This window comes from Mya arenaria, chromosome 8 (genome assembly GCF_026914265.1).
Source record: "Mya arenaria isolate MELC-2E11 chromosome 8, ASM2691426v1".
Classification (NCBI taxonomy): domain Eukaryota; kingdom Metazoa; phylum Mollusca; class Bivalvia; order Myida; family Myidae; genus Mya; species Mya arenaria.
The window spans coordinates 54,175,219-54,194,393 of record NC_069129.1 but is presented as its reverse complement, the minus strand read 5'-3'; the positions used below and the strand labels follow the sequence as shown (position 1 = coordinate 54,194,393).

At 34.7% G+C, this 19,175-nt stretch overlaps 1 protein-coding gene across 2 annotated transcripts; it reads left to right on the top strand.

Annotated features, from left to right (window-relative positions):
* Positions 1-328: 328 nt before the first annotated feature.
* Positions 329-17,282, top strand: LOC128243549 (NFX1-type zinc finger-containing protein 1-like). 2 transcript variants are annotated; one of them, XM_052961387.1, is made up of 2 exons: positions 329-483; positions 10,720-17,282. In XM_052961387.1, exon 2 carries the CDS (start codon positions 10,728-10,730, stop codon positions 17,100-17,102), a length of 6,375 nt encoding a protein of 2,124 aa, XP_052817347.1. In that variant the 5' UTR covers positions 329-483; positions 10,720-10,727; the 3' UTR covers positions 17,103-17,282. The 2 variants fall into 2 exon arrangements, with proteins under 2 accessions (XP_052817347.1, XP_052817346.1); XM_052961386.1 differs by lacking the exon at positions 329-483 and adding an exon at positions 972-1,051.
* Positions 17,283-19,175: the final 1,893 nt, after the last annotated feature.

Here is a 19,175-nt window from a genome sequence, read left to right as displayed (position 1 = left end):
ATGTGTTTGGGTTCAGATTAGTCAAGTCAAATACAAAAACAATTTGTCCTTGTCGAAAATGCAGTTTATTTTGTCCGTAAAAGGTCTTCTTTATTCTCACAAAAGTAGCAAATATGCAGGTATATAAGATTGTCTTTCATTTAAAGGGACTGGATGGTCCAAGAATCGGCAAATACAGTATATTTCCTCAAAACAAGCCTAGAATTGACAAGCTAGTAAGAGGCCGATAATACATCAGTTCACATGATTGAAAGAATAAACGCAACAATCATATTGATGACTCATCTGAGTTTCTCCGTTTACGAATTGCGCATTATGGTTTCCCAGTTCAAATCATATATGTTTATGAGTACAGATAAATATAACGGAGCTACTTTTAAACTTACTTGGATTAACGTGGTAGACAACAACAGTAAATTTCAAATGGGGAAAATGCGCAAAAACTGAGAAAGATGCATGTGTCGTAAGCGATGTGATACATCAGTAAGTAAGATTCGATGCGTTGTACACAACGATGTCAGTTCTGTAAATTTTGAAAAGAAAATCTTTTTTTCTTGCAATTGTATCAACTGGTGTCTAGTCCCTTTAAAATAATGGGTATACATTGGTATTAAGTTACGGATAAAAGCGACACTCATGGCGGGTATGTTTTGCAAACAGTGCAGTTTTACAATCAATTTTCCAATTTCAGAAAATGTTCTCAATAAATATAGGGCGTACAAACAAGATTTGATTCTAGATCAATGCATTGCATGTCAAATGACATACACAAAAAATCATTACAAGATACCCGGTCACTTTTTCAGTTTCGTTTGCGAAAACTAATAATTATCAGAGGTATTTTATATAGGAATGAGTATTCGCATGAAAGAAAAAGACAACAGGTTGACAAACCAGAACCTCATGTTTTGTTCTGTTTAGCTCGGCCTGAAAAATCACGTGACAATATATCTGCGCACGACCATAAGTTACTATTTCCTGGACTACCACAATAAGCAGTTGGCGATGATATAAAAATATATTTAAAGGCTATGTAAAAAAAACTGAGCTGGTATGTATTCTTTATATACGCTTTTGTATTTCACGTTACTTCTAAGAAAATTTAATACGGATGTTGTATTGTTTTCACTAGCGTATTCCTAAAATCGCCCAACTTTACTTTTTATTTCAATGTGGGTGAAGAAAAGTAGTAAAATACGCCCACCCCACCATTTTCGGATTAGAAATTGGTCAAATTTTCTTCGGGGATGACCCAAAATCCGCACTGCCGACATTTTAAACCAAATAAATAACGTTTCTAAGAGAGGGGCAAAAGTCAAAAGGGAACGCCCCTAAGTTACGCCCCCTCTAACGTCGAATCCTGGATACGCCCCTGATTTTCAAAAATGTAGCAGATACACCAATTGACAAATAAATTCACCATTCTGTAATAAGGCAAATTGAAGGGCGAACAAATTCATATAACTTCATCATTATTCACAAATACTTAAACAAAAATAAATACGAGGGTTGTTCGGGAAATTTATGGAATTTTTACATACAAGGAAATAATTCTTTTGAGAACGATTTGAAATTGGTACGAAAAAGTTCAATGCAGTCTATATTAATTGATGTATTTTATTTTATTTTATTTTCTCTATTCTGGTTTGAGCATTAGTCTTCATGTGCCATACATTCCATCCTACATGTGATTGTCAGGGCAAACCCATTGAAACAGAATCCACAGAATTGCAGTGTTTGTTTTATTATGAGATCATTTTTTAAAATTATTATACATCCCTTCCATTATCACAAAGAATGCGATTTAGACCTGGCTTTATACCTTGACATGCACAGAAGATTAAAACACGTACAAATACGGGTTTATGGATGTATTTATTAATAAGATTAACAATATCACTGGAAATATATAATTTCGTTTCTTTTTTGAAAAATATTGTTTAATTACATATATAGAGTCAAAGTACATCAGATTGTATGTTTGAGTCCTAAATAGCAATGAAATCATCGAACTGAAAAGAAACTCAACAAACAGCCTCACATTGGCATATATTCACGCATATAGATGCTTACCTAACGCATTATAGTCCAAACAGTATAACCTAACAGATACGTTACATAAGGTATATATTGGCCTGTGTTTTTTTACGTTCATCAATTGTATACGCCTGTTCATAGACCGGGGCGTATTAAAGTTTCACCGACGGTGTAAGGGCGGGCGGTTGGCGTCCGGTGTGTTGTCCGATCAACTTTAGAAGCTTTTGTTCAATCATCACCGAGTTTGGTCAGATTGTGTATGGGGAATAATATCTCGGGCATGTTCGATAACCAACCATATCGCTCTCGTCACTGAAGTGTAATCGCCCTTTGACTCGTCCGAATCCTTTGTCCAATCATCATCAAATTTTGTCAGAAATGTCTGGGAAAAGTTCCATAACCAGCCATATCACTTAAGACATTCAAGAGTTATTGCCCTTTAATTATAGGAATTACCCAAAATCCATCTTGTCCGATCATTAACTTAAGAAGCCATTGTCCAATCATCACCAAATTTGGCCAGACTGTATGAGCAGAATTTCTCGGTCAGGTTCGATAAACAGTCATGACGCATTCGTCACTCCAGAGTTGTGGCTCTTAAATTTGCAAAATCTTTATTTACAGTATCCGATCTCTAAAATTGGCTTACGTACAAGCACTTGTTACCAGACTTGGTTCATGTTAAATTGGATAAAGATTAACAATTAAATGAATTGTGAAAAACAGCAGGAACTTGCACAAGCCATGCAAACTGTAATAACGGTCTTAATTTAAGTAATAAAAACTGTATAACATGTTGTTATGTTCTTTGCTTTTTCAACCAGAATACTACAAATGTATGTTTATGAATGTACCGATAAGGTTCATATATAAGCTTCAAATTCTGCTATTATCGACGCTTATTGCTTTGCTTCAAATATAATTGGTGCTTTCACAAAGTCTATATTGACAGATACGTTACTCTTAAGAAATGCATTTTACATCAATTTTCTAAAACAACATTATGCAAAAAACATTTTAAACATTGAATGCGAGCATTGTTTTTTTAATCAGAAAGTGGCAATGACAAATCTTTTATCGAAATTTCGATAAATTGGCCGAGGAGCTCCGAATGCTTATTTTTCACTTATCGTGACAAGGCTTGTACCAATGACGATATTGTTCATAGTTCTGTAATGCTAGCTAGTTGTGTTGCAGCCGTGCCTCGCTTTCTGTGATTCATTCATTCTTTAGAGTTCTGATTTCATTGGAAAATATTGATTTTCTATTGTGTTGTCTTATAGCTGCACTCTCACAGATTGAACGTTTTGACAACTTTTTTTGTCTAGGAACGAGCCAACTTATTTTCGAAAATACATGAAAACCATTGATATAAGACTGCTGACAAATATTCAGATCGTAGATTTTTATATTTAAGTTCAAAAATTGATGTTTTATGCATTTTTCTTAAACTGTTAGTAACGGTTTAAGAAATTTTAAAACATTAATTTTCGAACAGAAATATGTAAACCTGCGATCTGATCTTTTGTCACTTGTTTGCAGATATTTACGCAAAAATTAGGTTCATTCCAAACAAAAAATAAAAAAGTTGCCAAAACGGTAAATCTGTGAGAGTGCAGCTTTAAACAAATAACCGTATCGAAGTACGACACATTTTCACATGACTGTATCTGATATCTGTTATCCTATTTCTGCCAATATAAATAACAAATAAATACCTTTTCGCTATATTGTTTACCCTCCAGTTTGAACCGAATGCTTCATTAAAATCAATATAAAATGTAAAGTTCTACTGTATTTCAAAACATTTGTATCTGTATGTCAGTAAGAATAACTCGAGTAAGCAGATATAACACTTAAATGCAGCCACAGATATGCATTTACTGCAAACGGAAAGTAGAGTTTATTTCTCGAGATTAGTTATGCCCTCGAAGTCAGGCGTATAGTAATTGGACCGCTCGTCCTTCCATCCGTCTGTCCCCGTGGTTGCCGCTTAATATCTATAGAACGCCTATGTACAGAAACCTCAAACTTGGTAGACAGGTTGGTCATGACCTGCAGTTGAGCCCTATTGATTTTGAGGTCAGAAGGTCAATGTCGTAGTGACATTAAGCTGAAAATTCCTTTCCGGTCAATAAGAAGAACTCTTATGCCCAGGGACCTCAAACTTGATAGGCAGATTGGTCATGACCAGCAGGTGAACCCTTTTGATTGGTCATGACCAGCAGGTGAACCCTTTTGATTGGTCATGACCAGCAGGTGAACCGTATTGACTTTGAGGTCAGTGAGTCAAAGGTCAAGGTCATGGTGACCTTCAGCTGGAAATCTGCGGTTTCAGATTATTTTATGATCAGTTATTGGTTTGTTACTCGTACTGAGTAACTTACAATATTTTTAACATTTCAAAAGGGACTTCAGCAATATCATATTATTATAGAACATTCCTCTTTCAACTCTGAATGCTGATGTGATAAATAAAGAACCCATGTGTTCAAGAGTTTACAGCGTGGTGTTGTTCCCAAATTTTACTTTTGACATGTCCACTGCTGATGGTGTTTAAAGGGAGCGTATCTGGTTAATGTTAAACTATATACTCCAGGTATATCAGTGGTGAACGTAATTATAAATTGTATCAGGTTTCACTGAATAATGGTGGCATTATCTTCACCATCCTGTATTTTGGCACTTAAATAATTGATAAAAAACACAAATGCTAGCACTTTGTGTTGATAACTTTATTCAATAAATTGAAGTTGTGTTGTGGAATTAATCTAGCTGATTCAGTGGGAAATTTGGTTTTGAAGAGCAAACAATGAAATGTTCATACTAAGAAATAATAGTTTTTTGGGAAAATCCTGGAAGTTTATGAATTACTTTTAAAACTAAAATTGGAGTAAATTTCTTTTTTATGGTTATTGTGTATTAATATGAAAATAAGATGAAATTAAATTTCATTCTAATTTGATAAATATTAATAATTTCTATTAAGATTTAAAATGTTGAATGATATTGACTGTATTTTTGCATAATTTCAATTATTGATGATAATAATAATGTTATTGTTTTAATCCGTTATAATATTTGATTGTTTATACAGACTAAGACGATGTATTTTCATTTCAATATAGATCCAAGTTTGGAACGTGTTTATACGATACAATCAAGACGAAGGATTACAAACACATGTTGCAATCACGACAAACGATTACAAACGCATGTTGCAATCAAGACAAACGATTACAAATGCATGTTGCAATCAAGACAAACGATTACAAATGCATGTTGCAATCAAGACAAACGATAACAAATGCATGTTGCAATCAAGACAAACTGTTACAATAGCATGTTGCAATCACGACAAACGATTACAAATGTATGTTGCAATCAAGACAAACGACTACAAACGCATGTAGGATTCGCTTAAAGTTTTAGTTAAAGTTGGGACTTTTACAAACAATCTTTATATCATCTAAAATACAAATCATGACCCTTAATTGACTTTTAAATATTAATTAAAAAAATATGGGAAGGTAGAATAGGTCACCATAAAAATATATTAGATACTGAAGGCTATCTGTACATATACTGAGGCTATCTGTACATATACTGAGGCTATCTGTACATATACTGAATGCTGTCTGTACATATACTGAAGGGTATCTGTACATATACTGAAGGTTGTCTGTACATATACTGAATGCTGTCTGTACATATACTGAATGCTATCTGTACATATACTGAAGGCTATCTGGCTATCTGTACATATACTGAGGCTATCTGTACATATACTGAGGCTATATGTACATATACTGAATGCTATCTGTACATATACTGAATGTTATCTGTACATATACTGAATGCTATCTGTACATATACTGAATGCTATATGTACATATACTGAGGCTATCTGTACATATACTGAATGTTATCTGTACATATACTGAATGCTATCTGTACATATACTGAGGCTATCTGTACATATACTGAGGCTATCTGTACATATACTGAATGCTATCTGTACATATACTGAATGCTATCTGTACATATACTGAGGCTATCTGTACATATACTGAATGTTATCTGTACATATACTGAATAATATATGTACATATACTGAGGCTATCTGTACATATACTGAATGTTATCTGTACATATACTGAAGGTTGTCTGTACATATACTGAAGGCTATCTGTACATATACTGAATGCTATCTGTACATATACTGAATGGTGTCTGTACATATACTGAAGGGTATCTGTACATATACTGAAGGTTGTCTGTACATATACTGAATGCTGTCTGTACATATACTGAAAGCTATCTGTACATATACTGAAGGCTATCTGGCTATCTGTACATATACTGAGGCTATCTGTACATATACTGAGGCTATCTGTACATATACTGAATGCTATCTGTACATATGCTGAATGTTATCTGTACATATACTGAATGCTATCTGTACATATACTGAATGCTATATGTACATATACTGAGGCTATCTGTGCATATACTGAATGCTATCTGTACATATACTGAATGCTATCTGTACATATACTGAGGCTATCTGTACATATACTGAATGTTATCTGTACATATACTGAATGCTATGTGTACATATACTGAGGCTATCTGTACATATACTGAATGTTATCTGTATATATACTGAAAAATATATGTACATATACTGAGGCTATCTGTACATATACTGAATGTTATCTGTACATATACTGAAGGTTGTCTGTACATATACTGAAGGCTATCTGTACATATATTGTATGCTATCTGTACATATACTGAATGCTGTCTGTACATATACTGAAGGGTATCTGTACATATACTGAAGGTTGTCTGTACATATACTGAATGCTGTCTGTACATATACTGAATGCTATCTGTACATATACTGAAGGCTATCTGGCTATCTGTACATATACTGAGGCTATCTGTACATATACTGAGGCTATCTGTACATATACTGAGGCTATCTGTACATATACTGAATGCTATCTGTACATATGCTGAATGTTATCTGTACATATACTGAATGCTGTCTGTACATATACTGAATGCTATATGTACATATACTGAGGCTATCTGTACATATACTGAATGTTATCTGTACATATACTGAATGTTATCTGTACATATACTGAGGCTATCTGTACATATACTGAGGCTATCTGTACATATACTGAATGCTATCTGTACATATACTGAATGATATCTGTACATATACTGAGGCTATCTGTACATATACTGAATGTTATCTGTACATATACTGAATAATATATGTACATATACTGAGGCTATCTGTACATATACTGAATGTTATCTGTACATATACTGAAGGTTGTCTTTACATATACTGAAGGCTATCTGTACATATACTGAATGCTATCTGTACATATACTGAATGTTATCTGTACATATACTGAATGCTATCTGTACATATACTGAATGCTATCTGTACATATACTGAGGCTATCTGTACATATACTGAATGCTATCTGTACATATACTGAAGGCTATCTGTACATATACTGAAGGCTATCTGTACATATACTGAATGCTATCTGTACATATACTGAATGTTATCTGTACATATACTGAATGCTATCTGCACATATACTGAATGCTATCTGTACATATACTGAGGCTATCTGTACATATACTGAATGCTATCTGTACATATACTGAATGCTATCTGTACATATACTGAATGCTATCTGTACATATACTGAATGTTATCTGTACATATACTGAATGCTATCTGCACATATACTGAATGCTATCTGTACATATACTGAGGCTATCTGTACATATACTGAATGCTATCTGTACATATACTGAATGCTATCTGTACATATACTGAGGCTATCTGTACATATACTGAGGCTATCTGTACATATACTGAATGCTATCTGTACATATACTGAATGCTATCTGTACATATACTGAATGTTATCTGTACATATACTGAAGGTTGTCTGTACATATACTGAATGCTATCTGTACATATACTGAATGCTATCTGTACATATACTGAATGTTATCTGTACATATACTGAATGCTATCTGTACATATACTGAATGCTATCTGTACATATACTGAATGCTATCTGTACATATACTGAAGGCTATCTGTACATATACTGAATGCTATCTGTACATATACTGAGGCTATCTGTACATATACTGAGGCTATCTGTACATATACTGAGGTTATCTGTACATATACTGAATGCTATCTGTACATATACTGAATGCTTTCTGTACATATACTGAAGGTTGTCTGTACATATACTGAGGCTATCTGTACATATACTGAAGGCTATCTGTACATATACTGAATGTTATCTGTACATATACTGAAGACTATCTGTACATATACTGAATGCTATCTGTAAATATACTGAAGGCTATCTGTACATATACTGAATGCTATCTGTACATATACTGAATGCTATCTGTACATATACTGAATGCTATCTGTACATATACTGAATGTTATCTGTACATATACTGAAGGCTATCTGTACATATACTGAATGCTATCTGTACATATACTGAAGACTATCTGTACATATACTGAATGCTATCTGTACATATACTGAAGGCTATCTGTGCATATACTGAATGCGATCTGTACATATACTGAATGCTATCTGTACATATACTAAATGCTATCTGTACATATACTGAATGTTATCTGTACATATACTGAAGGCTATCTGTACATATACTGAATGCTATCTGTACATATACTGAATGCTATCTGTACATATACTGAGGCTATCTGTACATATACTGAATGCTATCTGTACATATACTGAAGGCTATCTGTACATATACTGAATGCTATCTGTACATATACTGAATGCTATCTGTACATATACTGAATGCTATCTGTACATATACTGAAGGTTGTCTGTACATATACTGAAGGCTATCTGTACATATACTGAGGCTATCTGTACATATACTGAGGCTATCTGTACATATACTGAATGCTGTCTGTACATATACTGAAGGGTATCTGTACATATACTGAAGGTTGTCTGTACATATACTGAATGCTGTCTGTACATATACTGAATGCTATCTGTACATATACTGAAGGCTATCTGGCTATCTGTACATATACTGAATGTTATCTGTACATAAACTGAATGCTATTTGTACATATACTGAAGGCTATCTGTACATATACTGAATGCTATCTGTACATATACGGAATGCTATATGTACATATACTGAATGCTATCTGTACATATACTGAAGGCTATCTGGCTATCGGTACATATACTGAGGCTATCTGTACATATACTGAGGCTATATGTACATATACTGAATGCTATCTGTACATATACTGAAGGCTATCTGTACATATACTGAATGATATACTGAATGCTATCTGTACATATACTGAATGCTATCTGTACATATACTGAATGCTATCTGTCTGTACATATACTGGATGCTATCTGTACATATACTGAATGCTATCTGTACATATACTGAAGGCTATCTCTACATATACTGAAGGCTATCTGTACATATACTGAAGGCTATCTGTACATATACTGAATGCTATATGTACATATACTGAAGGCTATCTGTACATATACTGAATGCTATATGTACATATACTGAATGCTATCTGTACATATACTGAAGGCATGTACAGACATGTCAAAATACTAATAGATATCTGTCCATCGAGCCCAACTGGGGGCATTTGTCACGTTTTTGTGACATCTTTTGTTTTGAATTGTCTCCAGTAATGTTGCAAATGAAACATTTAAATATGTTGGTCATTGTCAACGGATCGGTGGAGCTGTATAATTATCGCTTTACATCTAGATGTCATTTTCGGTATTTAAAAAATCACACAAAGCATCGAACAAAAAGAACGATACTCATTACAGGAAATATCAAAAGTAAAATTTAACTGATGTTCTTACTATTTTAAATTATCCTTATGGAACTCATCGGAATATTTCAATAAGGAATAGAAGACTAGACAAGTCTACAGTTTGTTGTGATTGAAGCCTCAGAAGGCCCATGCAATAAAGGATCAGAGTCTATTTATGACGTAAATTGGAATTAACATAGTGTCATATTATCGGTATTTGGCTACATACTTGTATGAATTGAACTAAGGAGTGTATATATAAAATAAACACAAAATAAAAACAAGCAATACGTTGCCATTTGTGACGTTCGAACAGATTTAAGATAATTGAAGATATTCCTTTTTTGAAACAGCCCCGGGCTCTACCACAAGAACATATGTGCAAAAAACAAACACAGTAATATTTAGTAAACGACCCATTCTTCTGTATAATGCAAAATAAATATTAGATGCTAAACATTTAATACTTAAATGATACGTTTCGACTTGACAGCAAAAAATAATTGTTTAGATTGTTGGCTTTTTAACAAACATTGGACATGCAAGTGTACAATGCTATTCTGATTCAACGTGATTTCAATAACCAACTTCGCAATATCTCTCATTTCGTGGGATAATTGTAGTACCGACACCTTTCTATTTCAAATTCATAATGACCGGGTTTATATTGTGCGTAGCACTGTCTCTATGTCCGTTTAGAAAAAAATATCAAAGTATGACATGGATTTGATAAATTTGTAAAAGAGGCATCTTTTGTTTCTTAGGGTAAAAAATGGCAACCGGAAGTGCCGATGATGACAGATACCCGCTGCTTGTGATTGACGATGATTCAGATAACGAGAAACATTCTTACTATGGAAGAAAACAAACAGCATCTCCAGCCATAAGACATTCTATCGAAATAATAGATGATGATGATGATGATGATGATGATGATGATGATGATGATGAAGAACGTAAATCTACACCGCGGAGAGATGCATACATACCCCGAGGAAGGGGGAGAGGCCGCGCGAGAGGCAGAGGAAGACCCGACAGTCACTATGTTGGATATAATCCAAGAGACAGAAGTGAGAGCGAACACGATCATAACAGATATGACCGTGGCAGGGGTTTTCACGCTTCGCACAGAGGCCGTCCGGCAACAGACAGCGATAGAAGAAGCTCGCATCTTGATTCTAGGCAAACTATGGACAACAGTGGAGGTAACCATGCTAGGAGTGTTACAAGGTTACCTTTCAACAGAGCAACTAGGCAAATGTCAGTTAGCAAACTGAGTGAGCTTGCAAATAAGGATGATTGCAGTGCTGGTGAAGTGCTCGTTGAAATTTCTCAGTCAAGAAGTGGATTTTTTGAATTGATTGAACGTTCATTTTTGTACATGAATAACGCTTTATTGATCATGAAAATCTTACATAAAGTAAAAGATTCAGCCTCTACAAACATTCTGTATGGATTTCTGCAGAAAATTGAAGAAGTTCTGTTGTTAGGATTAAATGAAGTAGTAAGCAAAGTAGTGATCGAAGATGTTAGTGTGAAGCCAATTTGGGGTACATCAGAAATACTTGAAGCCTTTTGCTTTGATTCACTACCAGTAGTAAGGAAAATGATGACATCATTCCCTGGAAGTCTCCATAAGTGTTATGGATTGCTTTTAGGATTCAAACAGATAAATGACTTGCATGAACACATACACCTTGATGAGCAAATTAAATTAGCCCAGAAAGTATTCGAAGCTGTCAAGGGAGAAAGGGATAAAACACACAAAGAAGACATTGTCAGAAAACAGAGTAAACCAATACCAGACATAGACGTGGCACCCCCTGATGACTTTCGTGATATAAGTATTTTCCCGAAAATGAAGGATATTTCTCTAAATGAAGTTCCATTTTTACGTGCAAATAAAGTAGAAGGAAAATATAGTTCAGTCGATACCTATCTCGACATACAGTTTAGACTTCTGAGGGAAGATTACGTAAAACCCTTACGTGACGGTATTTTTGAATACCAAAAGAGCATTAAAACAGGCGAGAATGGCCAGAAACCGAGAAATATTCGCATTTATCATTCGGTGCAAATTCTGTTTCCAGTGTGTACAAATAGTGGATTAAATCACATAATTCGGTTCGACAACAGCAAGTTAAAAGGAATAAACTGGGGGGCATCACAGAGGCTTAAGCATGGTTCTTTGGTATGTCTATCACCTGACAACTTTGAGACGGTAGTTTACGCTATTATAACGAATAGAGATCCTAGCAAAATTGAAGAGGGAAAGCTAGAAATTCATTTCGATAACCTTTCAAATGAGGTTCTTTGTGGCAAAAGGAATGCCATGTTCATCATGGCCGAAAGCACAGCCTATTTCGAAGCATATAGACATATTTTAGAGGGCCTTCAAGAAATCACCGATGAAATGCCAATGAGCAGATACATAATAACATGTGAAACAAAAATTAAGCCACCTTCTTATGTGTTGAACAAAGGCAGTCCTGAATATGACTTTACTTGCTTATTACAAGGGAATGAGGATGCCTCGGAAAGAAAGTATCCGGTGTTAAATACAAGGCAGTGGCCAAGCTGCAACCAATTAGGACTAGATACATCCCAGTATCAGGCTCTTCAGGCTGCTGTAACAAAAGAGTTTGCTTTAATACAGGGTCCACCAGGAACAGGAAAGACTTTTGTAGGATTGAAGATTGCAAAACTGCTTTTAGCAAACAGCTCATTCTGGAAACCTAACGAACAACATAGCCCACTATTAGTGGTCTGCTACACCAATCATGCGTTAGATCAATTTCTCGAAGGCATGCTACAATTTTGTGAAGGTAAAGGTATCATTAGGATTGGCAGCCGGTGTAAAAATGCGAAATTGGAGCCGTTTCTATTACATACAGTAAAGGAAAGAAAAAGAACGTTGAAGACAAGGACATTTTCAATTTTACAATCGGAAAGGGATGAATATACTAATGTTAGAGAGAGTCAGGCAGAAATTCTAGCCATTAGTGCCACGTTGAAGAGGACCAAAACGGATATTTTGGCATATGAAGAACTTAAACATGTGATGTTGGAGAAGCAAAAAGATCAATTTGAAAAAGTTGAACAATCTAAGAGCTTGTCCCCATGTTTATCAACGTGGCTTGATTTTCCCACTTTTCTTGTTTTGTCCAGTGAGGAAAAGGAGAATGAACGAGAAATAAAAGAACTTTGGAAAAACCTTATTCTTTCTGAAATCCAACCCGATGAACAAACCGAGGTTGATGAAGTTCAAAATATTTGGAACACAGACCTATTAACAAGATCTAAAATTTACATCATTTGGTTGAATGAATGCAAAGAAAATATTTCAAAAGAACTTGTTCGAACACTTCCAAACGCACTCGAAAGATGTGAGGAAGAAATTCTCACATTCAACGAACTCGAAGTGTATCTGTTAAGTCAACAAGCAAAGGCAAAGTTAGGAGGTTTACTACTTTATACAGAAATAGAACAGGAGGAACTTCTTTTGAAATGGTTGCACCTGGCACCGGAAGATGAGAATGATGAAATTAAAGCAGTCATTGAGAGCTTTGAAAACAATGCCACTGAGGTTGCCACAGATGATCTCGAAGAAGATAAAAGTGTTGATGATGAAGAAGCTGACGACATGACGATGATGTACGAAGGTCAATATCATAGATCCGCAAAGAGAACAAAATCTGATCTTGAATGGCTTCAAGAACGCTATGATAAAATGAACTCATCAAGAATTAAGAATCTTTTCGAAGGGGTAATTCCTTTGACCAAAGAACAAGAAGAAAACATCGGAAACGTTCTCGATTTAAGTAGAGCGCAAAAGGTTTCAATGTATGTCACATGGATCAATAAATACACCAATCTTTTACGAAAAAGGATACAGAAACACGAAGCCGACTTTGTTGTAGCAAACAAAAGTCTACAAGAGGTACGTGATATTGAAACAATAGAGGTGCTTAAAGATTCTCTTGTTCTTGGAATGACAACAACTGGGGCGGCAAAATATCGGACAATATTAAAAGCTGTTCAACCGCATATCATTATTGTCGAAGAAGCTGCTGAAGTTCTTGAATCACATATCATCACGTCAATGAATCAAAGTTGCAAACACTTGATATTGATAGGCGATCATAAGCAACTGAAGCCGACGACAGCGGTTTATGAACTTGCAAAAAAGTATGCTTTGGACATATCTTTATTTGAAAGAATGGTAAGAAACGATGTTCCATGCGTTACGTTGGAAGAACAGCACAGGATGAGACCAGAAATTTCAACATTGATCAAAAGACAGAAACTGTATCCCTCCCTTAAGGACCATGTAGCAGTGAGGCAATACAAAAATGTATTAGGAGTAAATGCGAACGTTCAATTCATATCTCACTTAGAGAATGAGGACTCTTCTGTTGAGTCTACTAGCTACTCAAACCCTCATGAAGCAAAGTACATAGCTGCCCTTTGTTATTACTTGACATGTCAAGGATACAGTAAAACTCAGATAACTGTAATTACACCATATATAGGTCAGGTTTTACTTCTCAGAAAAGAAATGTCAAGGGACCAGTTCAGCGGAGTCAGAATCACTGCTGTTGATAATTTTCAAGGCGAAGAAAATGACATCATTTTACTATCACTAGTTCGCAGTACTACTAAAAAAAATCAAACAAGCAAAAGAAATCCGATTGGCTTTGTTGGAATAGAAAACCGGATATGCGTGGCATTGTCAAGAGCGAAAATTGGTTTGTATGTCGTGGGCAACTTTTCTCTGCTGGAAACATTCAGTCCGCTGTGGAGTGAAATCGTATCAGAAATGAGAGAAAAGGGTCTTGTGAAGAATTACTTGACGCTTATATGTGAAAACCACCCGGAAAGAAGAATTGATGCGAGTACTTGTGAAGATTTCAAAAGTAGGCGTGATGGTGGTTGTGGGGTTCCATGTGGAGAGATTTTGGAATGCGGACATACATGTCCACGCTCATGCCATATTGTTGACAGAGAACATAAAGTAATAACTTGCGTATTACCTTGTGAGAGAACCATAGGTTCATGTCCGCTGTATCATCGTTGCACGAAGATATGCTTTGAAGATTGTGAACCTTGTGATACTGAAGTTGAGAGGGCCATCCCAGGATGCAAACACATTCAAACTATGTTATGTCACGAAGATCCATACACCTTTAAATGTAAATATCAAATTGAAAGAGAGCTGGAATGTTACCACACAGTAGTGATGAACTGTTCAGATGATCCAAAAACATACCAATGCCAAGTCAAAACACAGAAACGCTTACTACATTGCGAACACATTGTTGAGATACCTTGTAACGTCAATCCTGTTGGATGGAAATGTGAAGAAGAGTGTTCATTCTTGCTTAATTGCGGACACATATGCAGAAAACCATGCTTTCAATGTAATCAATCTGGTGATCACGAAAGTAAGTGTAAGATGCAAGTAAAACGTGATCTAGGTTGCGGACATTTTACATATGTTCCTTGTTACCTTGAAGTCGGTGCAATCGTTTGTCAAGAGAATTGTGTTGCCAGACATGATTGCGGTCACATGTGCTCTGGTACATGCGGCTCATGTTTCGCGGGTAGAGTGCACAGACAATGCAAAGGGTCTTGCGGCAAAATACTTCCTTGTGGCCACAAGTGTGATTATACATGCCACGAGATTTGCCCGCCATGTAATAAATCGTGTCAGTGGAAATGTTCCCACAACATAGTGTGTAAAAAGAAATGTCCCGATTCGTGCGATGGGTGCAGACATGCCTGCAACTATTCATGTTCTCATAAAAAACGTTGTGACAATGATTGTCCGGAAGCTTGTCTCGTCGAAGGTTGTAATGAACCTTGTAAGAAAGTTCTCAAATGCAAGCACACTTGTGCCGGAATATGTGGCGAACACTGTGTATGTATAACATGTAGTAGTGATCATATAAAGGAGGGTGACAGTGAACAATCAGACAAGACGTTGTATTTCCAGTTGCCCGACTGCTCATGCATTTTCGAAGCAACTTTTCTAGACAAGCACATGCATCAACAGAATGAATCTAAAACCGATTTGTGCAAAAGATGCCCCTCATGTAGGAAGCCAATACGAAGTGATGTTAGAAGATATTCTAATATTTTAAAACAGATAAGACACGATATTGTAGAAAAGTATGAAAATGGGATCGGTAATAAAGCATTGAAAGAAAAGAAATGTGGATTCCTTAAGAAAAGCATTAATAGGTTAATGAAAAAAAGAAAGATTTTGAATATTGATGAAATGAGAAAAATGCAGAATGAGTTGAAAAAAATCCGCTTTTATTACCTAGATAACATTGACAAAAGAATAAGCCAACTCGAAGAACTTTCCCGCGTGTCAAAAGGTATGGAAAACGTGCAAATCAGCAAATTGGTCAAAGGTGTAATGACAGTGTCTGAAATACGACAGGCTATTTTGCATGAACGGAGGTATGCAACGGAACAGTATTGGAAAGAATTGAAGAGAGAAATATCAAGGTTCGACATTGGAATAAATCTTTACAAGATTCGAGAACAATACAATCGAAACAAATCAAGTGCTACAATCGATATGGTATTTGAAAAATCCCTTCAGATTATAGCAAAGACACAGTTTAAAGATGTGGAAAGAGAAACTGTGAAAACAGCTCTCCAAAACATTAAAGAGTACACTCAATTTGGGAGAAAAACCAGCGAGCTGAAAACTTCATTGATAAGGCTAAACAGCCATCTAAGCAGAGACAGTGACATCAGAAAAGATATCGATGAACTTCTAGCAAAGAGTCCACAATCGTATGATGAACTTCCAATCATGAAACACAAAATAATATCAAAACAATTCGCGGCACGAGGAGACAAATCGCACATTACATCTCCTCAAAACGAACCAAAGAGAGATAACGAAGAGTTGGACACATTGAATGCCACAAGTAGAATTGCTAACGTATCAATAACATCAGATGCATCTTTGTCTGAAGAAGGGAATCTTACTGATCAGCTCACATTGGTAGTTAAGAAAACCATATCGAAAAGAAATGTGCGTGTCACCTCTGATGACAAGTTGCAAGAGTCTACACCCAATGTTGTTGATCCTAACAGCATTCTTCGCGGTGATGAATACTCGCTGTAACAAGAAATTGATACTAATGAACGTATCGAATAATTGAAGCTATGGATGTTGACATAGTAGACACTAATGGCATAAAGACATTCGCACATGAAATCAAATGATTCCTTTTGCACGCTGAACGTTCAAGTGTCTGTTTTTTCACTTTGCATGATACATGTAAAAAAAATATGCATACAAACATATTTGCTTTACTCAGTTTCTACGTAATGAGATAGGTGTTGTTACTTTCAATGTCATAAACTTGAATATATAAAGCAATATTGTGTCTTATCGAGGCGATATGATAATTTATGTCAAATTCATCATTAACGCGGTAATTAAGTAGGGCTGCCATGGTGAAATACGAGATATGCAGTAAAATATCATGACAGACTCATTATAAGAACTTGATGTCATTAAATAAGATAATAGGTGTTAAATGAACTCTTAAAGAGTTCGTGCTGGAAACGATGTTTTTCCCGGGCATGACTTGTGCAAACCTTTTTATAAAGTATTATTGGAAAACTGCATGGATACTGCATAAATAAAAACTCATTTTAAAATCGCTTTTTCTTAATAACCATTTTAAATTTATTGTGTGTTCAACTATGCTTCCAACGCTTTTCCCGTAAATGAAGCCATCTGTCATACTTTTCCATATCAGCAAAACATTAAGTATCCCTTTAAATATTTGAAGATTTTGAAGCAATAATTGGACAGAGATAAATAAAAGAAAGTTTGTAAACAGTAGTGATACACCTATGTTGGTAGTACTGGTGTTTATTGCATGTTTATGACAATGCTAGACCTCGTGTGCTTTGTTTAAACATATTGTTATTGGTAATAATTAATCAGATGCTTAAAAATATGTTTGTTATTACAGATGCATAAAAATGTGTTTATTATTTGTGTTGATTAATAAGATGCATAAAATATTTATGTTATTGGTGATGATTACAGATGCATAAAATATGTTTGTTATTTGTGAGGATTAAATTTTTATTTACAGTATTATTGAAAACTGCATAGATACTGCAAAAATATAAACACATTTTAAAACAGATTTTTTTAATAGCCGGTTTAAATTTAATAATGTTTCCAACGCTTTTCCGTAAATTAAGCCTTCTGTCATACTTTTCCATCTCAACAACACATGAAGTATCCCTGTAAATAATTGAAGTTTTGGTAACAAGGATAATGTTTTCATATAAAAAATGAAATTATGCTATGTTTAATCCCCTCAAACATGAGAGTCCTTGGTCTCAGGTTGGTTTAGAACGAAAATAACGATTTTGAAGCAATAATTGGACAGATAAAAATAAAAAAGTGTGTAAACAGTATTGATACACATAGGTTTGTTATTTTTGATGATTACAGATGCATCAAAGTATTGATGTTATTAGTGACGATTATAGATGATTAAAAATATTTGTTAGTGGTGAGGATAACAGGTGCATGACGATATGTATGTTCTTGGTGATGATTACGGATGCATAAAAATATGTTTGTTTTTTGTGATGATTATGGATGCATAAAAATATGTATGTTATTTGTGATGATTTACCAGATACATAAAACTATTTATGTTATTTTTGTTGTCTTAAAGATGCATAAAATATTTATGTTATTTTGGATGATTACAGATGTATAAAAATATTTATGTTTTCTGTGATGATTACAGATGCTTAAAAAGATTCTCGTCATTGATGATGATTACAGATGCATGAAAAATTATTGTTATTGGTGATGATTACAGATGCATAAAATATGTTTGTTATTGGTGATGATTACAGATGCATGAAAAATTATTGTTATTGGTGATGATTACAGATGCATAAAATATGTTTGTTATTGGTGATGATTACAGATGCATAAAATATGCTTGTTATTGGTGATGATTAAAGATGCATGAACAATTATTGTTATTGGTGATGATTAAATATGCATGAAAAATTATTGTTATTGGTGATGATTAAAGATGCATGCAAAATTATTGTTATTGGTGATAATTAAATATGCATGAAAAATCATTGTTATTGGTGATAATTAAAGATGCGTGAAAAATTATTGTTATTGGTGATGATTACAGATGCA